The 24,634-nt window shown below is 40.5% G+C and overlaps 2 protein-coding genes and 1 long non-coding RNA gene across 11 annotated transcripts in view; 1 reads left to right on the forward strand and 2 right to left on the reverse strand.

Moving 5' to 3' along the window:
• ALDH1L2 (aldehyde dehydrogenase 1 family member L2) overlaps positions 1-6,731 on the reverse strand; it is a 40,098-nt gene extending 33,367 nt beyond the window's left edge. For 2 of the 8 annotated variants that reach the window (XM_065039026.1, XM_065039005.1), the window contains exon 1: positions 647-879. Coding sequence is in view for 3 of the 8 variants with exons in the window: in XM_065039067.1 (XP_064895139.1) it covers positions 647-727; positions 763-1,206 (525 nt within the window). In the remaining 5 variants the exon portion in view is untranslated. The other 6 variants (XM_065039035.1, XM_065039008.1, XM_065039067.1 and 3 more) reach the window with 5 other exon arrangements.
• Positions 6,732-8,334: 1,603 nt separating this feature from the next.
• On the reverse strand, positions 8,335-9,878 carry LOC110362481 (uncharacterized). Its single transcript, XR_010467657.1, has 3 exons — positions 9,771-9,878; positions 8,668-8,835; positions 8,335-8,497 (listed from the first exon to the last, which is right to left on the reverse strand). It is a non-coding gene; the product is annotated as an uncharacterized LOC110362481 (long non-coding RNA).
• Positions 9,879-9,996: 118 nt separating this feature from the next.
• WASHC4 (WASH complex subunit 4) overlaps positions 9,997-24,634 on the forward strand; it is a 43,339-nt gene continuing 28,701 nt past the window's right edge. For both annotated transcript variants that reach the window (XM_065038988.1, XM_065038997.1), the window contains exons 1-9: positions 9,997-10,153; positions 14,055-14,194; positions 15,239-15,292; positions 15,416-15,481; positions 15,654-15,699; positions 18,035-18,102; positions 22,519-22,601; positions 24,030-24,072; positions 24,524-24,627. In XM_065038988.1, the coding sequence (XP_064895060.1) occupies positions 10,093-10,153; positions 14,055-14,194; positions 15,239-15,292; positions 15,416-15,481; positions 15,654-15,699; positions 18,035-18,102; positions 22,519-22,601; positions 24,030-24,072; positions 24,524-24,627 (665 nt within the window). In that variant the 5' untranslated portion in view covers positions 9,997-10,092. The remainder of the gene's footprint in view (positions 10,154-14,054; positions 14,195-15,238; positions 15,293-15,415; positions 15,482-15,653; positions 15,700-18,034; positions 18,103-22,518; positions 22,602-24,029; positions 24,073-24,523; positions 24,628-24,634) is intronic.

Genomic DNA, 24,634 nt, shown 5'->3' on the forward strand with positions numbered 1-24,634 from the left:
AGAGCTGTAAAAAACTAAACCATGGGATGCAAAGGAATTTAGACCATCAACTTCAACCCCGAGCAACTCACCATCCCAGAGCTAGGCACTGGTAGTGAGAAGGTCACAAACTAAACACTCCTCCTAGGCCAAAGCCTGGGGCTCCTTCTCCAGCACTGGGAACAGGCATGGTCCTTCCCAACTGAGAAGGCAACCTTCACCTTCTCACAGGGCAAATGCAGCGTAATGCAGCGTGAGGCAGCGAACAGCCACGCTCACATTGTTCTCGACACGCAGTTACCGGGGGTTATCGCGGCATCGCTGGCGCCCGCTCCCTGCAGCTTCCAGCCGCATCCCTGCAAGACGCAGCGCCCCGATGATGGTTGCGATCCCGCTGGGCAAGATGCTGCTTCTGCACGCAAACCAAGCCCCCTCCCGAGCCCCGCTGACATTCCCGTGCCTGTACGGGCTTTACTAAAACCCCGGCACAGATAATACGGATCAAACCCTGAAAAATTACCCTTACCGCCAGTTCTCCTCGCTCGGCCCATGGTTGCCCGGCACGCCGAGAAGCAGCCCCCGCCGTTCTCTCCCGGGCAAGGCACGGCACAGCGCCGCACGGGGTGGGGCGGTTCACGTCCCCGGCTGCCCGCCCCGCACCACTCACCGCGGCCGTCGTGCAGATGGTCCGCAGCAGTCGAGGGCCTGTCCGCAGCATCTTGCGGAGCGCCGCCGGGCCCACTGTTCCCTTGGCCACCCGGCGAAAGACCGAGCCGGCACCGCGGCGGAGCGCCTCGTCTGATGCAACACGCGCCGATGCTGCTGGCGCCGCGCCAGCGCCTGCATCCGCGGCCGCGGCGGCGCGCCCCCGCCCGGCCCCGCGGGGACCGGCCAGGCGGGTCGGGGGTGGGGGAGCCGAAAAGCCGCACCTGCCGTTCCTACCGCGTTCCCCGGTCCCCGCCCCCTTGGCGGCTGCACGGCGGGACCGGTGCCGGGAGAAGGGCGGGGATCACAGGGGCTGGGACTGGCGCGGTGGGGTGAGGGGCTCCCGGCCCAGCGATACGAGTCACGGCCACTCGGGCGGCACTTTGCGGTGCGAGGCGCACGCGGGACCCCCAGCACTCCCCCCAGCGAGGGCCAAGACACCTCCTGTCCACCACCGCCTCGGAGGCGGCTGAGCTCCTCACCTCCAGCTTTATCCCCTCTGTGCGGCTGCCTCACAGTCATGTGAATCTGCTGGGACAACCAAAGGATCACGTATGCTATCGACATTCATTTTTAGTTTATTGCATACCAAAACCGCCAGTAGTTAGGTTAAAAACCACTAATGAGGGAGTGGAGCATCTCCGCTATGAGGAAAGGCTGAAGGAGCTGGGTCTCTTTAGCTTGGAGAACAGGAGACTGAGGGGTGGTCTCATTAATGTTTATAAATATGTAAAGGGTGAGTGTCACAAGGATAGAGCCAGGCTCCTCTCAGTGACAACCAATGATAGGACAAGGGGTAATGGGTATAAACTGGAACAAAGGAGATTCCATTTAAATTTGAGAAGAAACTTCTTCACGGTGAGGGTGCCGGAGCACTGGAACAGGCTGCCCATGGAGGTTGTGGAGTCTCCTTCTCTGGAGACATTCAAAACCCGCCTGAACGCCTTCCTGTGTAACCTCATCTAGGTGTTCCTGCTCTGGCAGGGGGATTGGACTAGATGATGGTTCAAGGTCCCTTCCAAACCCTAACAGTCTGTGATTCTGTGTAATGACGTTTTGGAAATCCATATAATCAACATCACCAGGTATTTTTGAAGCAGCGCATTCTACTTATTAGTAAATAATTTTTAAAATATTCTAGAATTTGAGGTTGCCTATAAACATAAATGTTTCAATTTTGATATTTTTTTAAAGTCAAAACAAAATCTTCTTGTCAGAGGCATGGAGAAGGATCTTGAAAATACAAATTCAAAGTGCTAAATAAAATCAGAAGGAAAATTATCCCAAAAGGTTATGAATAGCGAACACAAATGTAGATAGCATGGCAGTAATGTAAGCATCATTGCAAACTGGGTCACGTTTAAACCCTAGCAACACTCGGTCTTAAAGAACAAGGGTGGGTAAAAGGCTGAAATGCACTGTTCCTGTCAAGAAAACAAGGAAGGAAAAAATTGAGAAGTTGGTCAGCATCAACCACATCAGAGAAGACAGAAGCAACTCAAGTGAAATTTATTATATGCAGGGATCTCGCTACAGTAGAAAATAAAGTAGACAAGGTATTTCCTTGCACTTGCAGCCATCCATGTCTCACTGATTTTTGGATGCTTTCCTGCAAAATAAGCCAAAGAGCCATCCCCAGGGTTTAATTTCAAGGCCTCCACACTCTTCTTCATGGCACTTCAAATGCTCAGCTGTACCTGAAAGAAGAGCACTGCTGCAGAACTGCTGCTCACTCCAGGCTCAGAGGACAGTGGAAGGAAAGGCACTGCAAGGACTAAGTTGTGCCATTCCCAAAATAATAATAAGTCTGGCTGGTACAACTCAGTCCCCCCCGAGAGTAAAGGTACACAAGGGTTTGCATTATGACTCCCATAACATAATTAATTCCTCGATTTACTCCTGTGTAGGAAAACTATATCCTGTCTTTCATTTGAGGCTCTTGGCAGTTCCATAAGTGTAGGTGGCACCAAGCAGAATTAACAGAAATTATAATAAAAACTTTTAAACTAAAATAAAACACTGGGCTTCCCTTTTGCAATGAAAATTCAAAAAAGAAAATCACTAGTCAGTTCCTATAATTTCCTCTCTATGTGGTGAAAAACCTAGGGGAGTACTTGGCCCACTTCAGTGGAGATTCTTCTTATGATGACTTTGTTTGTAGTATGTGATGATTTATTAGACTATGGAATAGTCAACTGAATGAATTAGTGCATTTATTTGCCCCGAGACATTAAAAACTAAACTAGTAGAATTCATCAAAAAGTCCCACTAACAAGGAGAGAAAACATGTTTATACAAGTGGTTCCTTCTCTATTATCTGTGGTACTGTGGGTTTAAAGAGAATGGTGTGCAGTAATACCAGATTTTCACTAACCAAGCTAAAAGACTTCGCTTTCTGACTTATTTTTAAAATAGTACATATTCTGTTGTTACTGGCTACTTCTATGGGTATGTCGCCTCATATCTTCTGTCTCACATAAAATCTACACAGTTTCACTGTTAAAATTGTTTCTTTAAAATACTCTCACTTTAAACTGTACAATAAAAACATTCAAACTCTTAATCCTTTTGGACTAAAATGCATCATTTAACTACTACAGGCACTGTTGGTCTGAAATGCCTGTCGTTAATCTTCTTTTTTAATTAGCAATTTCTTTAAGAAAGATTAATAACTGCACAGTTTGATAGGTCATGTTGTAGCAATACAGGGAACTATACACACACATGCACAAGTCACACAACTGATCAAAACCACTGTGTGCTCAAATAAAAAATATAGACATCTAGGCCTTAGTAAGGGAACTATTTCACTACCTCAGACAGCAGGATGAATTAGTGTTACACGTAGCCTTCCTATGACTTGATGGAAGTTGCACAAATTCCATACAATACAGTGCAAACAACTGCTTCTGTAAAAACTGGCATCAGAATGGTCCTATACTTCAAAGTTTGGAGCTGGATTCAAGCATTGCTGAAGTTCCTCAAACTCCAAATCCTTGTTCATGATCCAAAATGCTCTCCAAGTAGAGCACCACATACTTGGCATTTAACCATTGGCACACAGGCTTATGGCAAAATACTTGTTTTCCCTGGGTAAGCAATTAGTAATGACTTCTGGCTCTATTCATTACACATACACAAGACAGACAATACAACAATGCATGTGTAAAGCACCAGGTTTTTAATTAATTGGCGCACTTTCATCTACAAACAACTCCAAACCTATTGAGACAATAATATATCTCCATTTACTTCACAGACTACTAAAATGTCAGGTGACAAAAAGGAAAAGTCACAAGAGAAGGTGTCTGTTGTCAACAGAATCACAGTATAAAGAAAAGCTGGGGAGTAAGATCTGGGCTTTACTTTAGGTTTCATAGTAATGAGAGGGACAGTGAGATGAACTGGGACAAGGGTGTGCTAAATCACATGCAAGGATGGTATCTTCATACTGTCAGCATCTTCCTTATGATCAGAGTGATGAACTCATATGCATGAGTTTTAAGAACCACTTAACAAATTGGCTATTTAGAATTTCAAGGATCAGCATCAACATTTACAGCCAATTCAAACCACATGTTTTCCATCATCCAGAAAATGATTATGTTGACCTGTCTGAGAATGTTTTGTGTGACATAGTAAACTCCAACATCAGCGTTAAATATTGTAATGGTTACAATACACTCCTCTGGCCTTTATGTTGTTTGGAAAAAGTGACGCAAAGTCCCCACTGATTTCTGCATCCCAGTCAGAAAAGTAGCTTGCAAATTATCAAAGTTTCCTGGTTATCTGGGTAGAAATCCTTTGTCCAGTGGTATCAGTGTAAATTTATGCAATTGTTTTGAAGCACATTTTATACATTAAGTTTCCTCTCCTGATTTTTATTTCCAGTTCTGCTCCTTGTTTCTTAAAGCCAAAGCTTAGATTTAAAAATAACCTTCAGCTACCCATAGTGAGCTTTCCAGCATGGGCTTCCCCCTTTCTGTTTCCTAGTTTTCCAGAGATGTACGTCAGCAAGTTGCAAAACCAGATAGGGGCATAGGTATATAATATAAAAACTACTCAGAAGCCTAACATGCTTGTTCAATAGCATGCTCACCAAACAAAATGTGTCTGTATGGGCAGAAATGTCCAGAACAAATGTAAAACCTAATCCAGTTTAACATTATAAATCTTTGTCGACTTCTGTAAAGTGGAAGTCACATAGTGTCTTTGAAGATATCATCCAGACTTGGCAAGATGATTAGGGAAGGCTGTGTTCCACACCATGCCGAGTATGTGCACATACTAAAATGCTTGGGAAACTGCTCAGAATCTTCCAGGATTTGCTTTCTTTTGAAAATCATGCCCTGGGATTCACTAATCAACTAAATTTTTTCATTGAAAATCAGCCTTGATGGGGCTTTTCATGATGAATTAAGATTTGGTCACAGTTCAGACTCAGATTCCTCAGGATTACTTTAGAGTTCACCCAGTTTTAAAGATTGAGTAATTAAAAAAAATAAAGTATGGCTTTGTACTTCTTATTCCCTAACCACGCTAATTGCATGACAAGTTTCAACTCAAACTTTATACAACAGAAACATTTCATGTTTTTCCACTTGATGAAGCAAGATTTAATGGGAAAGTTATTTCTCATTTTCCCTCTGTAACATTTATATTTAAAACTTGCTTTTCTTATTTCCCCCCCACACCCGTGTCTTCATTTCAGACCAGATACACACATGATAGTAAGGCTTTCCACAATCTACTGAACTGGATTTTCTGCCATCTAGACAACCATTTAAAACCTTATGTTTGACACTTCTTTTTTCCAGAGGAACCAAAAGGAGGCATATGTTTGATGAGGAAAGGGAATTACTTTACCAGTTTGACCAGTAGAAAGAATTATCATATGTAGATGCTTTACACATATGTATAAACGGAAGTCTCTCAAATTCCATACAATAGAATAGAAACTACATCTGGAAAAGTCAGCATTATCTTTGTGGAACAGAGTTGCAAAGAGGAAATCTCAGATAGTAAGTCCTTTCTGGGAATCCTGCCACAAAATATTTAAACAAGAACTTTATTTTATTTAGAATATTCAGAGAGCTGAGCATTAAATGTTCCACAGACAAGGAATGTATAGCACAGTTGGCTTTCTGCAGATTCAGCAAGCCAAATTCTTTCTCCCATAAGCAACTATAATTCTATCAATCTTGGTGGAGCTTTGCCTGTGTACACAAGATGCTATTTTTGCTCTACATGCTTTTCACCATTTTTTTCTATAAAACAGTTCCTGTTTGAACGTTACATTAAAGTTTTCACTAAGATTTCAAACATCATAAAAATACTGTTTAAAAATAGCAAGTAACTGTATTGTCCAAAGTTGAATTATATTTCCAAGGAAATATCATTTCAAAGGAAAAAAATCTTTAATACCTCATGGAATCAAACCCCTGCTGATTTATGAACCCATAGATACCTAGCCACTTCACTTCATAAATGAAACAGTCACAGTACCATATTAATTCTACTGCATTTTGGACTTTATTCTCTCATCTGCCCTTTTTAGTACTCAAGTGCAACAGGCCATTTCAGCTGGAACATATTTATTTCACATTTCATTCAGTTCAAGTGGAAGTATACAATTTTACTTTGATTATCATTTTGGTCTGGTCAAAATAAATTATTGTTTTCTCAACTATGCATGTGTACAGTAATACTCAGTTTACCAAAAATCACTGCATTAAGCAAAGTCTAAAGACTTTTCTGACTACTGTATTATCTGAAGATACTAAGAGATATTGGAGCAATTTTAGTAACTTCCTATGAGCTTGTACCAAATAAAAGCTCCCTGGTACAAATGGACGACATGAATGTCATCTGACTTTCAGAAATGGTGCTTATAAAATGTCAATAATTTCACATGAGCAAACATCATCAAGCCATTAACTGACAACGAACTTACCAATCAAAGCTGAGCTAGACTTGCTGTCACTGAAACAGTCATCTTCAAGATAAAAGTCTAAATCAGAGTTTCAGGGTAAACAAATTCTAGCAGCATCTAGAATTGACCTAAATAACTTGAGTGTAAGCAACAAAGCACTGCCACCTAGTGAGCCAAAGGAAAACCCAATAGTAAGTCATTTAATTTAATCATGAACGGTAGCATAAAATTTAACTGTTGTAATTACTTGTCTAATAGTGATTTTTTAATCTACAGAGCCTCCTGCTCTTTTTAAAAAAAAAAAAAAAACCAAACACAAAAACCAAAAAACCAAACCTCACACCATTTCAATACATTTAAAAAAAAATTATTTTTCCATATTCAAAATAAGGGTTGCATCAGCTTATGCTGTGGGGATCACAGTGCACTCTTTGGTGTGGCCACTGCATAGACCAACTGGTTTGGTTACCTTTGCACTCAGTTTTGATGATCTCAGAACCTTGCAATACAACCTTAAAGTATTTTACTCTTTACAAATTCAGTTCAGATGTGGGGAAGGAAGGGCCCTACCGAGTGCCAGTTCTTCAAGTTTCTCTCTTGTACCATCCTGCAGAATTCAAGGACACATTTTTCTGAGACAGATACCAAAAGCCTCATGACTACTTTTTAAGCCATCTGAAAGCTTCTGTTTATGTGCAGCTTTCCATGGCTGAAAGAAACTGTATTTGTTTCAAATAAAGCATTTGTGGTTTGTAGAGAAAAGTTTTCTATTGTTTTTTTTTTCAAAACTGGAAGACATACTTTGGCTTTGAATATATGTATAGCAACTCTATTGAGTTCATTGAAAGCTGCATCTGCATGGCTGTAGACAGAATGTGATCCTTAAATACCAGCACAAATTGTGGTTTCATTTTGTGTGATACTTAACGTCTCCTTAGAGATACTTGTGCTCACTACCAGCTGTCAATGTCCTGCACAATTAAACTTCCAGGGACTTAAACCCCCTAACAGAAACATTTTAAGTTTCAAACAAGCCTGTTATTCTGGGTTCAGCTGGAATAGAGTTAATTTTCATGGCAAGCCAGGACAGTTGACCCAAATTAGCCAAAGGGATATTCCATACCATATGATGGTCATGTTCAGTACATGAACTGGGGGAGTTGGCTGGGAGGAGGGAGGTGTTGCTGCTCAGAAGCACGTTGGGCACTGGTTTTCAGGTGGCGAGTGATTGCATTGTGTATCTCTTCATTTGTTGTCCTGTTAAACTGTTTTATCCCAACCCATGAGTTTTACCTTTTTTTTTGCTGATTGTCCTCCCCACTCCACCATTGGGGGAGGGAGAGGAGTGAGCAAGTGGCTGTGTGATACTTGGTTGCCAGCTGGGGCTAAAGCACATCACCAATGAGTGGTGTTTTTACATTATGTGTGGTGTATTTACATTATGATTATTTGACATTTACCAAAGCAGAGTTCTCTCTCTTTAAATATATATGTATATTCCAAACATTGTTTATTCAATTTAATACAAAACTAAATTTTATCTCTTCTTTTCCAGACCCAGGTTGGCCTCCTTGAATGCTCTCTGAATAGATAAAAACTCATCAACAATAAACCTGCCAGCCATATCTTTCTTCCCTAGAAACTTTACAAATCAGTATCTTCCAAAGGACGGATTCCTTTTAATCAGAAAACAATTATAGTAGGTACTATTTTCAGACCTGCTGCATTACAGAGTTAGCTTTTACGGATGATCCTGCACTTACTGATACATCTGTCATTGGAGCTGCTATTTTTGTTGCTCTTTCCCCACTGAAATTGCTGATGCTCCTGGTGACACTGCTTTGGAAGCCACTTCCTTTTCTGCTGATGCTATGGATTCTGCTAAGGTAATGTAATTGCTCTGGTCAGTGTTAAAGGTCCTGAATGGCTATTTATCATGCTACCCATATAACTTCTATTTTTATTCTCTGATATTACACCCACCAGAGCCCTGAAGAAAAAAACAAAACAAAACAAAAACAAACAGTGACTGACAACATGTAGGTAAGTACCTCATGGCCCTGTGTGACAACAAATGAGAGTGAGATGATTAGATGACACTATTGCAGCAGTCATACATCTGTCTCACACCCTGTGTAGCTGCCTCTGAGCTCCAGATGCTCCCTCAGACCTGGGATATTTCTGCTGCTTCCTTCCTCCTGCATCAGCAAAGTGAAAAGCTGGGAAGAGAAACATGACAGGACATATTAGTATCACACTATGGAATTTACCCAGCAGTTTTCCCTCTTCTCAGTGTGGCAGAGGTGTGGGATCAGTGTGAGAGGGACTCAGGCTGGGGCCCTGTACACCAGGGGAAAAGCAGAGAAGCTCCCAAAGCCTCTGTACCTCAGGGGTTGGACCGGCAGCTCACAGATGCAGGGGGAGCAGAGGAAAGAGTGGTGAGAAAGGACTCCCCTACCTCACTGGACCTCTGAGGTGCAGCTGCCCACTCTGCAGTAGCTGGAACTGCCTTAGACATGGCAGAAACCAAAGCAGCTGAAGTTTTAGATAAGCTCGACACCACAAGGATACCTCAGTCTCTTTCCTGCCTTGGTTATCTCAGTTGATATCTAGTGCCTTAATTCCATGACCATTTCGCAGCAAAACACAAAATTTGTATCTGTTATTCTTCGATGGATGCTACACCTTATCTTATGCAGCCAGGACAAAGATATTCGCTAGCTAAGACCAAAGGCAACCTTTGACATTTCGGAGTTAACAGATGAAAGTAGCAACATCTTGTGGTGGAACCAAGGGGTAATGGTTTTAAACTAAAGGAGGGGAGATTCAGGCCAGACATGAGGAAGAAATGTTTTACACTGAGGGTGGTTAAACACTGGCCCAGCTTGCCCAGAGAGGTGGTAGATGCCCCATCCCTGGAGACATTCAAGGCCGGGCTGGACGGGGCTCTGAGCAACCTGATCTGGTTGAAGATGTCCCTGCTCATGGCGGGGGGTTGGACTAGATGACCTTTGAAGGTCCCTTCCAACTCAAACTATTCTGTGATTCTAACCCCGGCAGCAGGCGGTGGCCGCCGCGCTCTCCTCCCGCACCCCGAGGCCGAAGCACACTCCCTACATCGCCCCCGCTCTCCCTCTGCTTTTCTCCCCCTGACCTTCGCCGTGGGGCGGGCGCTTGGCGGCACCGACCCCCGAGCACCGGCCCGCCGAGCCGCGAGGGAGCCAACGGCCGGGGCCCGCGCACGGCAGGGGGTGGGGCGCCCGGCATCGCCTCGCGGGCGCCCGCGGCGGGAAGGTGGGGGGGTAGTGGTGTGCAAGCGCCGTCCTCGCGGGGGCGCTGCCGCCCGCCCCGCCCGCTCCCGGCGTCCAAGCGCCCCCCGCCGCCTCCATTTCCCAGAGTGCGGCGCGGGGAGCGGGGCAGGAAGTCTCGTGCGCCTGAGTCAGGGGTGGCGGGGGCGGCGCTGCCGGGCGCGGGCCATGGCGCTGGAGACCCTCTCCCCGGACTGGGAGTTCGGCCGCCTGGACGACGGCTCGCAGAGTGAGCGCGCGCTGGAGGGCGGGGCGGGAGGGGCCAGCACGAGGCCAGTAACCGCCACAGAGTTGGGGGAGGCGCGGGCTGAGGGAACCCCAGTCCCACCCCGGCCCCATCCCGGTCCCCTCCCGGACCCTTCCTGGCCCCTTCCTGCCCCCGCTCGCCTCTGCACCCCTGCTGGGAGCGGCAGGGAGGGAGGCGGAGAGGAGGAAGCGGTCGTGGGAGCTGAGCCAGGTCACCCTTCCCAGCTTCCCCGACAGCCCGTGTCCTGTGAGGGGAGCCGGGCGCTCGCCGCGCCCCTTCCCCGGGCCAGAGCCGCTCCTCCTCCAGTCAGGCCTGCGGGGCGGCCTGTCGCGGTGACCTTTTTTTCCTACCGCCACCTTCTCCGTAGTTACCGGAGGTTGTCTGGGTTGGGAGAGTGGCTATTCCAACCCTTCAGCCTTTACTCCCCCTCAGGGAGTCGTCCCCGGTGCCCCGGCGTGGCAGGGGGGGCACCGGCCGGCTTGCGGGACTTTGTGTTCTCGCACGGACCGGGCAGGAGGAAGCGATGCCTGCCGCGGGGATGGTGTTTCTTTCCTTCCCGATCGTTTCTTGTGGCTCACAATTTTTTGGCAGTTACTTCGTCAATTCGCCAGAGAAGTCATACCGATATAAGTTAGTTGTGTGCAGCTTCCGTTGGTAAAGGCTTTCTGGCGTGGAGTTAGGCGGTCACTTGCAGTTTCACCTTAAAAAAAAAACCAATACCTTGTGATGCTTAAGTCTTTGACAGTGCGTTTGCATGGTTATCAAAATCCACGTTTTTCCTCAGCTTGTGGAGGTGACCTACTTTCTAAGCAGGGAACACACACGGTTGTCACACTGTAATAAACACTGGAAATCAAACTGTGCCAAATTAATTACGCCAGGTGTTGCTGTGAAAATATGTCAGTCATAGACTGACTGTTTCATGTATCATGTTGTACCAAGAGATGATACTGTTTATGCCATATTGATTTAATCTGGATTTCAGTGGAAACTGAAGCTGTCCTCAGCTGAGGTTTTTACTAGTTCTCTAGCTGCAGAATGGAAAAGGCGGCTTTTACTCAAAATGTCACATCTCCACTAGTTCGACCATGACATTAAGTGCAGCTGTGAGAACTTTATGTGACATAATACGCTCTATTACCACCATCTTGATGGTGAACAAACAGCCTCATCTTCCTTTGAGAACAGCATGCAATGTTCTTCTAGGGAATGCTAAAGAAAAATCCTGTGACTTTAAAAAATTCTTGTTGTTGCTGTTGTCTACTTTCACTTTATACCTGTGTCACTAGCCTTTAGCATCTATAATGTTCTCAGCTGAGGAGACAAGATACTAAGTCCAGTGTGTTTTATCTCTATCGTAGATATTTACAGACAGCAGTTACAAATCCTGCTGTGGCAATAAGTCTGCTGAATATTGATATTACTGATTTTATGGAAGAGGATAAGATGAAGATGGGGGATCTCTACTGCTGAGTAGATGTGTCACAATGTTCTAATTGTAATGCTTTCATTTTATCATCTGAGGAGAAACTAAACCAAACTTTATTGTAAACAAATTATACCTTATGAAGTATATCTGCTCCTTAGAAGAAGAAGATATCTGCTTTTTGTGATTTCTTTTTCTCCTCATGAGCCAGTTTATTCAGGAAAAATTTTCTGCATCTTGTAAAGCTCCCCCCATCCCCAAGTCATTTTTAATCAGTTCAGCCTTGTGTATCTCTGGCTAGCTAATAGCTTTCACTCTCTTGTCTCTCTAAAATAGTCTCTTATTTTATATAGGATCAGTACAAGGTGGCAAATTGATAGCTGTCAATACTTAAGTATTTGGAGATATTTAATATCAGTTAGGTTAAGCTATAGGATTGTTCAAATCCATCATTTGGCTGCTGGAAAAGTGACACTTTGTGGGTCTCTGTCAAAGCGCTGTTGTGAGATTTTTGTTTGAGAAATGCTGCCTATTTTCTAGAGAATTGATTTGAACAGCAGTGCCAGTTTCCTACTCTTGTATGACTTGGAAGCTTTTTCTGTTCTTCTTGTAGAGCCCCCTCTGCTCTTAGTTTGTCTTTTGTTCAAGGGAGAAGACGGGCTTGGAGGAATACCACAGCATGCCTCTATAATAATGTCTCATACTCCAGATATTCTAGCAGCTAAGTACTGATGCTGACATGATGGCTGTTTAAACTCCGTTCTGTATCCATTCGTATTTCACTGGTTTTCTGCAGCAGAGTTTCAGGTTCCTTCCAGTGCATCTTTTGGAAAGATGAGATGAATTTGATGCAATAGAATAGTATGATGATACAACTCAAGGGCTGCACATCAGTGTCTGAAGTGCATACTGCTGATGGAGAGTTTTTTGTTCCCTTGCTTCTTATCCATTTACATGAAATTGGGTCTCCTTATTTTGACAGTGCCTGTGCACTGTGTAGGCTGCACATACAGGTAGAAGCCAATGGCAGTAATGCAGAAATTACCATGGGAGGTTTTACTGTGCTTCTTGGGTAGGCTTTGCACTCCACATGCCCTTATGGTTGGCATTATTGCTAGCTTCAAAGTAGTAGCTTAGAATTAGTTCAGGACTTCACTGCTGCCATTTCTCCATCTCAGTCTCAACTTTCCTGTGCATAGTCCTTCTCATATTTTCCTTATTAATTAGTTAATATTTATTCTTCCCTTTATGCCTAGTGAAGTGTCTCAGTCAAATGTTTTCTTTCTCCAAAAAATGTGTAAGTGATAATGGATTCAGCACTGTTCTTCCACTGAAGCAGCCATCAGCTACTATTTGGCTCAGTTATTGGCAACATGAATAAGAGATTAACTTTCCAGAGCAGCCTACTTGCTGAAATGTGCAAAGAGCACATAAAGAGACATGTAAGGGTTGCCTTCTTGTTTAGGAAAAGTTCAATTGTTCAGCTGACTTACGTTCTCTAACTTGTTTAGATAATCCTCTTTTCAACATATAGCAGAAGATCACTAGCTGTTACATTTGTTATCTGATTGTAGGGAAGACACCGTAGTCTTCCATGAAAAAGGATAGTATTTCCTTACTGGGCATAGAAGTCTTGAGCTGTAATCATTCACTCTGTGGTTCAGATCATGCAACTAAGTCAGTAATTGCGTATAATTGAGGAAGCAGGGGAAGTGTCTCCATGTGGGAAGAAAAAAAGATCAGGATAGAGTGAATGAGACTTTTGTGGGCTTACTTTGCTAATGAGTGCCACTGTTCTTGATACTTGACCAGCTGAGTGTTACCTTTTGAAGATAATAACCTAGTCGCACCTAGCAGTAGCAGGACAGCTATGCAATTCAGTGTCCAGGTGCTAAGCAGAAGGGAAGTTCTGCTTGAAGATGGTGAATTTGTAAGTGGTGGTAATGATTAAAAGCCATAAACTTACTGTGTAATTCCCAGATAACTTACTGAGAGGTAGCAGGTAGAGAGTAGAAGGAGGATTGCTATTAATACAACTGCTACTCAGGTTGAAATGACTAGACCCATTGCCTCAAATTCTAATGTAATTGCCAATGTACTGTTTCAGCTGATGGGTAGAATCATCTGCAGTGTTATGATTTCTACAGTCATTTCTTTGCTTAGCATCTTGATGTGATTGTTAGGTTTGTTAAGATGTTAGTTTGAAAATATACGTCATTTTAAAATAGAATTTTCTGCAAACTTCTTAGGTGTTTGATATTCTTCAAGTAGTATTTGGATTTCTTCTAACGTGACTCTGAGTATTAAAGATGTGGTTGTATTAAAAAAAGCTGCAGCAAAATGAGATATACAGTACTACAGGCTAAATAGCATCAGATAAAATATTGTTTATAAAATTTTTGATATTACAGTTTACTGAACAGTCTGTAAAACTCTACAAATGTTATCAATTCTCAGAAATTCATGCTGAAGTGCAGTTGAAGAATTATGGAAAATTTCTTGAGGAATATGCGTCTCAGCTGAAGAGAATTGAAGATGCTTTGGATGACTCTGTTGGAGATGTTTGGGACTTCAGTCTTGATCCCATTGCATTAAAGGTCTTCATGTATTATGAATTGCATCTGCTATTTTCCTAGTTCCTCCTTCCCTTCAAAACCTGAGAAGTAAAAGCTTGATGCATTTGTGCTCTTAAAATTTTGACTTCTGTGTTTGAGAAACCTATCCCATACTAATTTATTTGTCAAATAATTAATAAATTGGTGTATATTATAAGATAAGATGTTTTCATATTATTCTAGTCTTTTGGATACTAGTGAAAGTTAGATGAATTTATAGTTCTTCATGTGTTGGGAAGGCTAATTCCAGCAAACTTCTTTCCTGTGGGTGTTCATGTTTTTTATCTGGCTATTGGGCTTCCAGAAGATTTTGCTAGTAGTTGTATAACTGCAGACTAAACTGTGTATGTACTTATAGTTGTGTTTTGACTTAATGGCCTTTGTACAGTATTTTTTCCCGAGGTGGTTATTGCCTTGGTCATAAGTTCTCTCTCCTCTCTGGAGCATTATATTTTTTTCTCTTTGTTGAATTCGCAAACTTGTTGGTGCTGAAGATACACTCTGAAGTAATCATCTGTCTGAATAATTTGAATAAATTATGTGTAGGGCCTGCACAGTGCTGGATGTGTATGAACTAGTCAATATCATGGCTGACTTGAGTACCAATTGTCAGTGCTTGCGTACAGATATACACTACACATCCTGTTTCCTGCATTTGGGATTCTTAATCCATGTTCTAGGTTTCCCAAGCATTTTTTTCGACATACACCAGAGTGACCATGCTTTTGTTTTCCAAGTTTTCTAAGTAAATTCTAGTAAATGCTATACAGTATAGCTACAGGCTATACAGTATAGCCTTTCAGCATAGAGTGAAAGTTAATTGCATGTAAATGTGAAGAGCAAAGGTTTCCTGCAGGGTAGGTTGCCAATAATGTGCAATTATTGCTCTCTTATTACGGACCTTGTTTGAGATTAAACTGAAAAAAAATTACTTACCTAGTTGAAAAAAAGTATTTTTGACCAATATTTTCTAAAGTTGTTTGTTCATTCTTTCTGTGGTTTTTGTTTGTTTATTTTTAATTTTAGCTTTTGCCATATGAACAGTCCTCCCTACTGGAGCTCATAAAGACAGAAAACAAGGTAAATGCTTTATGCTTAAAAGAAAAAAAAAAAAAAAAAAGAAAAAAAAAGTTATTCTAGCTAAAACTTAGCTCTTTAAACGTGAATCTTTTTGTAATGTCTGTTTTTCTGCTTCGAGTCTAGGTTCTAAATAAAGTAATAACTGTGTATGCTGCCCTTTGCTGTGAAATAAAGAAATTAAAATATGAGGTAAATTCGTCTGCCTTTTATTACTATGTATAAAAAAGTTTGCAGATTGTCAAGCAAGCTGATATATAAATTATTCTTTAGCAGTAAAGAAACAAGATATATCTAAACAATTTTTATAGCGTGATTACATATAGTCTATCTATTAAAAACAAATTTCTGCTTTTGTTTTTAGGCAGAAACTAAATTTTATAATGGCCTCTTGTTTTACGGAGAAGGAGGTAAGTAGCTCCCTTTGCTGTAAAAGTTTGTAGTTTAATGTTATTACTTCAGGTTATGTTAAATGCTGTGGTTAGTGTAGTTTTATAATATGGGTACATGCTTTCTCTATATCTTTGACTGGCAAACACCAAATAATGGACTTTGAGGTTATAGGGAAATATGTTAGCATCTTGTATCTGTCCTGAGTTAGCTTAAGATAACAATAAGATTTATCTGTTACATCAACGGGAAGTTTTGTTGCAGTCTTATTAACATGAAAAGTGGTGAGTATGGGCTGTTCAAGTTATGTTTAATGTATAACATATTAAAAACCTGAGCTTATATTGTAGCAGCTGTTTTTCAAAGTATAGCACTGAAAACTTGTTTTTCACAGATAAACACACCCTAAACCAACTTATTTCCAACTGGGACTAGATTTTACATGGGTTGTAGTGAAACAATGAATCTGTAATTTGATTGTAAGAAAACAATGAAACCATTAGTAAATAACTTGGACCAAGTCCTGCCTAGTTCAATGATGCAATCATAGTTGTTCCAAGAGAAGTTGCAGTGTGTTAATGTCATCTGCCCTTCAGGTGCAGGTAGTAATACTCATACTGCTGTTTATAACACAGAGGCACAAGTGCTTGTAAGTCAATTCAGTTGACAAATCATGAGACCCTGCTTTAGGTGAAAGCTGCTTTTCGTCTTGGAAATAAACTGATGGCTCCTGTGAAGGGTTGGTCTTAAGCTTCTGCGTTAACAGATGATAGTCTGGGAATAAACACAGGTTTTGGTCCTGAGGACTGAATATATTAATGAGTTGGTTTAGAGACATGTCACCTGACTTTGTTTTCTGCCTCAGAAATATGAGAGAAAGGGAGGGCCCTCTCAGGGTCTGTTGTAAAAGGGCTTTTTTTACAGCTTTTCAGGAGCCTTGCCTGTGACAGGAGTATTAAGGACTATGAAATCTTTGAGATAGTGCTATATAAGATGACTGTTGTGGTTCAGTTAAGGAACATGAAAATGTGTTTTCTGTTGTCCTTTTTTTTTTTTTTCTTAGCAGATTCTCACTTCCTATCAGACATGGCTTTAAATATCTTAAAAGAAAGTGCAGTGCTGCCCAAATGATATTAGAGGATCCCTCAAATCTTCTTCCATATCTCTAGCACAAAAAAGTCAGACTTGCAGATTAACATCGGCAGTTTGTTCCTGATAGATGTGCTGCAGGAAATGCTTGAGATGCTTGAGAAAATTGCATGAACTGAGAGGTCAGCCTTCTGTAGGTTAGGTAGGGGTGCAGAAATTGTGTTCTCTACTTCCATATTCCTCCTTGTAGTAACTGCTTTGATAACAGAAAGCTGGTTTACTTAGAACACCTGACAAAGTTACTGGCTCAAGGATGGTTGAAATTTAAACAAATACTGTGTTGGCCTTTTCCTTCTGTATAAAAAAAACTTCTTTTTTTTTTTTTTTTCCATTTTGCCCTTGAAGTGGCTAAGGCTAGTCAAGGTCTTTAGTTAGTTGTATAGGGTTTTTTTTGGGAAATGCACTAAACAGAGTAAAGGTTACATAAAATGTTCAAAGGGGAAGCATGCAGTATTTAAAATCTTGTCCCAGGGCTCCATGTTACAGAAGTAAGAAGACTACTTTAGTCTCTGGTGGCTGTTGTAAAATAACATATTTTGCGAAGGGATGAGACCTGTGTTTTTTACACAGGTAAACTTGCAGTTGTGAGCCATTTTTGCTCAGAGTGGCCCAATAGAAAAATGTGAAGTCTAGAGCATGAATCTGTTATCTCATTAAAAAGACTGTGTTTTGTCAGGTAGAGTTAAAATTGCTCCAGCTGACTGAAACAATTTGGCATTGGTGAAGTAATTACTTTATTTTATAATGTCCTTTCTCATACAGATAATGCTTTGAAGCTATGGCAATGAGCTGGTTCTTTTGTGCAGGATGATATGTAGAAAAAAACAAGTCAATTTCTTGAGGCAGTTGTGTGCTACACAACTTTTTCTTCTGATGTAGTATATTATTTCAGTACATAACTACCGGTGGATGTTCCTTGCAATATATATATGCCTTTAAAGAATTACATTTTGTATTACTTATTTTCTTTCAGATGATGGAGGCTTTTTTTCTTGCTTTGTGTCTAACTTATAAACAATGTCAATTTTAATGAGAAAGAACCTTCTAAAATAAGTCTAGCTTAGGAAAGCAAAATTAAAAGGCTCCATCAGTATGCTTATAATAATGTGCTCGCTTGTATGGCAAACCAGTATCTTGGAGGGCAGCTTCAATGTTAATTTAACAGGTCTAACTTTTGAAAGGAGTGACAAATGTTTGTTTCTCAAGCCACAGATTCCAGCATGGTGGAGGGAGATTGCCAAATACAGATGGGAAGATTTGTTTCTTTCTTGCAGGTAGAGTATGTTTTGATTTTTTTTTTATTTTGTTTTTTTTCAGCGATTAACATAAGTTACTTGCAAAGTGGATATAGCAGTCTGCAGTATCCTGCTTGCATCTTGCTGAAAGGCACTGCAATCGTTTGATACGTTACTATGTTTTGTCTGCAGACTTATCACAACAGCTGATGTATCACACATTGTTTGGAGTTTTTTTTAATACTTGTCTAAAACTCTGACAGTCTAATGAAAGAAGAAATTACAGGTTGTGTAATCAGTTTTCAAAGAAACTAGAATTTACTTGTGAACATTTCAGTAAGAGCAGATAAATTGAGATTGTTTTATATGATGGTAAAATTAAACATATCTATTTTAATGGTTTTGATTAGCAAGTTTTAGTTTTCATTCAACACTGGAAATTGATTAATTGTTTATACTTTTTTTTTTTTTTAGCCGTTAGAAGAAAGCAAAATTAAAACATGTACCTGGAAAAAGTTGCTTGTGTTTCACTCAAACTTTCAGGCAGTAACACTAATTTCTTATACAGTTTGGTTGTTATCAGGGTCCTTTGCATGAAAACAGGATCTGTGTTTCTTCTGAGGATTTCCTGTGTTTTTGGGTTTCAGTCTACTGTAGAATTCTTTGTCCTTCATATAGCTTAAGTGACTGTCCTGTTCCCAAAACTGTTTCTATTTTTATGCATTATTGCTTGTAATAAAATATGTGTTGAAGCAGAGAATATACACGAAGCTTCCAGGATGTTTAAACAAATACTGTTTTAACAAAAGTTAAAGTTCCTGCTCTTTCTGTATACTAGCATGGCAGTAGTAATTTACTAAGTCATAACAGGTTGAATGCTATAGGGAGTTTTTTAACAGTCTCTTTTACCATGCCCAAGTGCAGTTAGTTGTTGGGATGTGTTGGGTTTTTTTTTCCCCATTTGTCAAGGTTTTGATTGCGGGGTGACAATAAAATGGTGGCAGATGTATTGTTAACCTCCTCTCCCTGCCCCTTCCTCCTTCAGCCCCTCCCTCTCCCCCCTTCCAACTAAGGACAGGTGATCGGGAGGGAAAGAAGGACAGAGGGAAGAGAGTTGGTAAAATTAAAAATGTTTTACTAATGCTACTAATAAGAATAGAGAAAATAATACAAAATATACAAAACCAATCTTGAAAGTCCCAGCAACTGCAGAGCCGGCACCTGAAGTCCTGGATTGGATTCTGCAGCCAACTGGATTCAGTCTGGATGCAGTCTGTCACTAGGCCTCAGTTCACAGGGATGACTAGCAAGGTCCTTTCCTAATGTCGGCCATAAGGAAAAAGGATGAGATCCTCATGATCTCCCACTTTTATATGAAGTATTCACGTGAATGGGATGTTATACTCTGTTGGTCAGTTTCTTGGTCACCTGTTTCTCGTTGCTCCTCTCACGAGATGTCCATCCATGCTTATCAATAACTTCGCATTCCATTGCTATGTTTACCAAAACACATATCTGTTTTTCCAGGAAAATGCAGCTAAAATGAAAGCTTTAGCTGACAGGCAAATTCACTAAAAGAGAAACTTGTTTTTAACAAAACCAGGACACCATTTTTCAAACTTTTGGTCTTATCAACTTAGTTTTTGCCTTCATCCTCTTTTTCTTACTGAGCAGAGACCTTTTTCTTACTGAGTCCTAGAGCAGAGTAAGCAGGCCAAAGTCTTAATTGCAGCAACAGACTATTCTAGAGGGATTGTTTAATGTTTCATTTCTAAATGACAATGAGGAAGGCTGTGGAGTATATTTTTCCCAGTCTCTCAAATCTTTTTGCTCTTCATCTACAACATTTTCTAACCAGACTTGTCCTTGCAAGGAAAACCTTTTATAACCTCGCGCAAATACCAAGTTGGAGCAGTCCTACTGGAACTGCCCAGAATTCATTCATTCATCTGAATCAGTTTATTATTTAAATCCTGCATTGTAGATGATGATGATTATTATTATTATTTGTTTGTTTCATCAAACAAAAAATAAACCATGTGTCCGCTTGTTACAATTTAAACTCAGTGTGAAAGTATTAGCTTTTTTAATTGTCTCCCAAATGTGGTCCCTACATCTGGTGTGCTTCAGACCAAGATGCGTAGTTAATGGATTTAGATGTATTTTGTAGTACATTAAGTTCTGGGACTTGGGGTAAATATAGACTTGATGGCTCACAGTTCTGTGGTCTGGAAAATTTTGCCATCTCAGATTAATACTGCTATAAAAGGTGAAACTATGGCTGAAGAGAGAGTGTGTGAGCATGGTCATACATGTTTAATGATGTTTAAAAGTCATATAGATGAGGTTCTTAGGGATGTGGTTTAGTGCCAAAGTTAGGTTAAGGTTATTATACAATGGTCTTGAGAGTCTCTTCCAAACAAAGTGTTTCTATGACCTTTTAGTGGGTCTGAAATGGGGCTACTGTACACTTTTGTTTTTTCAGACTTCTTCTCTGTGCCCACCCCCTGCCCCATGAGGGTGGTCTGTTTGCGTAGAAGTTGAGAGTGGGGTGATTGGCTGTCTGGATATCTGTGTGTATTGCAAACCCACTCTGTAGATCAGGTTTATGTTTATTTAGGGAATATATGCCGATATGTATATTTTTAGGGTAAACACTACACAAAAATACAGTGGCATTGCTTGTGAGCTCACTTTGTATGTGTGCTACAATGGCTTGCTGGAAGTTGAGCAACTTGGTAAAGACAGCAGATGGAGGAAGTTGCCCCAAAGAGAAGGTTACTGTGCTAACAGGTGTGTATTGCTTTGGTTAAAGCTATGAGGAAAAATTTTCCTAATAGAGTTTGTTCTTTTTCAACTATTGTGTTCCCCTAAATCCACTCAGTAGTAGGCTATATTTGTAGACTGGGAAATGCTGTTCTGGTCAATGTTATAAGTGTATCTTCAAGGGCAGTATGAAAATACAAATGAAGATGACAAAAGGGGTGAAATGTTGCTTTCATAAAGCTAATCTCCATGGTTTATTGGCTCTTCTGAGTTCAGGATCTCTTGATTGACTAGACGTGATAGACTCAAATTTGCTATGTCAAAATATTAAAAAAAGACCCTATCAAAGTAGTGTTGTGAAACACTAGTTAGGTACTCTTGATCCTGCAGAAGATGGTGTATATGAAGAACTGATAAAATTATAATCTCATCTGTATTATGTAGCTGCTAATTTGCATGTGCTGTTAAATTGGACTGTCTCCTGGATGTTTTGAAGTGGCGGCTGATCCCCCTTCCCCAGGACACATCATCTTGATTGTCTACTAATCTTCCTCCAAAATCTGTTGGCTTGTTTCAGCTGCATTTGATAGAGCCCAAAAAGTATAACGAGTAATGATACTTTTATGTTTTGTGAAAACTGGTGACTAATAGGAGGCAGACGCCCAAATAAGATCTAATTTTGATGGAAAGGAAGACAATTCAGCTGTTAGCCAGTCTCCTGGCAGGAGCAGCAGGCTGGCTGACTAGCCAGCGTGGGCTGACTGCTATGAAACCATCTGTGTGCTGACTGACTAGACTCATCACGTGCCGACTTTTCCCTGATGGGATTATACAGTGCATTAATGAACAAATATAATTGCACTTCAGGGAGACTCAGACCCATTAATCCTATTCTTCAAGGAATGCCTCGTTAAAATCCATTATAGAAATTACGGTAGTCCTTTATGTGGTTGGAGTTGACCTGTTCTTACTCATTTTGTACTATGTAACTGAGCATAAGTTCTGCTTTAGTCAAACATACTTCTCAAAGACTTTGTTTTGTTTTGAAAGCAGTTCTATGTGGCTAATCACTCTTGCAGTAGGTACAGGCTTCTGTGTTTCTAATTTGAATTCAGCTATCACTGGTTTCCAGAGTGTGACTCTTGAATCTAGTGGGAAAGTGCACAGCCTTTGCTGTTGGGGATATTTGCTCTGAAGGTACTTGGGTGCAGTTGTCAAATCACTTCTTACTGTCCTTAAAAGTTTTCAGGAGTTCAGTTTATTACAACAAGATATGTCTGTCACCTGCTGTGGTTACTCTTTTTCTATACCTTTTTAAGGAATCAATATCCACATTAAAATGTGGCCCTGTGTAGCAATTCTGTGAAAGCCATATGCATATGTGAAGCCATTTCTGTTTTCCTTATTATGCTTTTCTTGCTGTCCACAGTGCATATTGGTCCCTTAATAGTAAAATTTGTACTGGGAGCTAGCGTTCAATAAATTCTCAGCTTAGTCCCAGTTCCTTTTTTGGAGCTGTTAGTTAATAGGATGTTTTCTATTCTGCTGCAGGTCTGTTCACTTGACTTAGATTACGAATGTAGTTGAAGCTTGGGCTGCAAGTTTGGTGGTTTGTGTTTTGAAAGTAATGACAATTTGTGTATGAGGAGGGTCTATACATATATATGCAATTATTTTCTTGTATTTCAGGAGCTGTCTTGCTTTGTTACCCGATGTTATGAAGTGGTGGTGAATGTAGTGCATCAGTTGGCTGTTCTTTATACCAGCAACAAGTAATTATTCCCTGAAATGCTATATTGTTTTCATATAGTTAAACAAATGTATAAAATATTAATGTTCTACCTAAGGTGTGATTGTTTTTGGAACATTGTCTAGACATATGGAGAGTGCTTTGCTGTGCAAGCTTGGACTTCAGAAGCCATTATGAAACTGGATTTGTTTTATTTTCATTAAAAGCGGTGCTTTTATATAATGAGATACAAGAATTTTATTTTTTACCTTTTTTGATAGAATTGATGCTTCAGAGGCACTTAGTCTTTATGATTAATATATTGTATTATCATTCTTTCAGCCTTGCTCTGTTGGAGAGAGATGTTCCTTCTGTTGACTGATACAATGGATACTGTTAGCTTCAGAAGCTTAAAAATCAGATCACTTTCACAGTCTAATGTTTTAGATATGTAAATCTTGGTGTAGATTCCTCACAGAACTACCATGATATTACCAGCTGATGTTGAGCTTAGTAAGAGCTGTTTGGTTTAGCTCCTCTGAAAACTCTGAAGAGTTTAGCTCTGAATATAATTGTTTGGTTTAGCTCTGAATATAACTACAGGTCTCTTGATTCCTTTCTCCCATTCTAGATAGGCTAGCAGAATTCTTGTTAGTTTTATTTGCCGTTTTCTGCAGCACAAAGTAGACTTTCTGTGTGGTGCTGAATGAACAAGGCTGGATATGTAGCTTGGACCTGGCTTGATTAAATGTGTGAAGTGATTTTGTACTTTTGAGCCATAAGGCCGTATGTATCAAGGCTGCTTGCTCTTAGGACAACTGAATTGGGAATTAGTGATATACAGGTTGACCTGTATATCACTGACAGGTTGAGCTGCTCACAGTCTTAATCACTCTTGATGAAATAATTGACAATCATGCCACTCTAAAAGATCACTGGACTATGTATAAGAGGTGTGTCTCTTAAGGTGTGAAACATACTCCCACAACATAAAAAAAGCATGTGTGTGTCTTTTGGTTCCAAGAAAGTCAGTCTGGGAACATGGATTTTGATGGATATGTATGTATCCATACATATCCATATGTACATGGATATGTAGCTTGGACCTGGCTTGATTAAATGTGTGAAGTGATTTTGTACTTTTGAGCCATAAGGCCGTATGTATCAAGGCTGCTTGCTCTTAGGACAACTGAATTGGGAATTAGTGATATACAGGTGTGCTGAATGCAATCAGTAGTTTAAAGCAGTCACATGCTGTACGTTTAAAAATGCAATATTAAATTTGATCACAGTACACAGATTTCACATACAAATATTTCAAATCAGATTTTGAGAATTTGTTTTTTGAAGTTACTGTGTTAATCAAGAAGAATGTACCCCAAAAAACAAGGACCACAATGTGATACAGAATTGATGAATGTGCTCTGTTCTAAGGATTTAAAAGGCATTAAAATATTTATTTTATTTACAGGAATGCACCTAAAATTATAGAGACGTCTGGAGTTCATTTTCAGGTGAGAATATCTTGATCATTAATCCTGAGAAAAACAGTTAGAAAGTGAATGTCATGTACAGCTTTCAGTCTCTGAAGATTTCATTTTGTTAATCAACATTTTCTGGCCTTTATGCGGAAAGGGCTGGTATCTCCATGTTTGTCATAGTATAGTGTTCTTAGTTGAAAAGTGTTTGCATGCTCCATTATTGTGTGCAATGTGTGCTTATGCGTGTAGACAATTTTGAAAATCCTATCTTTAGTGTCAAATTTGATCAGTGAACTTCAGGCCGTTCCTGCACTGCACTGTGTCACTGTAAGGAATACTAAATCTTTAAGCTATCAAATCAAGAAATCTCCAATTTAACTCTCTAGCTAATGTCTTGTTGGCTTATACCTGAAATTTTACTTGCCAGGCATGACTGTAATAAACTTTTCAGTAAATACAGTCCTTTTCTTTCTGTTCTAAACAGGCAATGTATGAGCATCTGGGAGAGCTGCTCACAGTCTTAATCACTCTTGATGAAATAATTGACAATCATGCCACTCTAAAAGATCACTGGACTATGTATAAGAGGTGTGTC

This window comes from Columba livia, chromosome 1 (assembly GCF_036013475.1).
Source record: "Columba livia isolate bColLiv1 breed racing homer chromosome 1, bColLiv1.pat.W.v2, whole genome shotgun sequence".
Lineage (NCBI taxonomy): Eukaryota > Metazoa > Chordata > Aves > Columbiformes > Columbidae > Columba > Columba livia.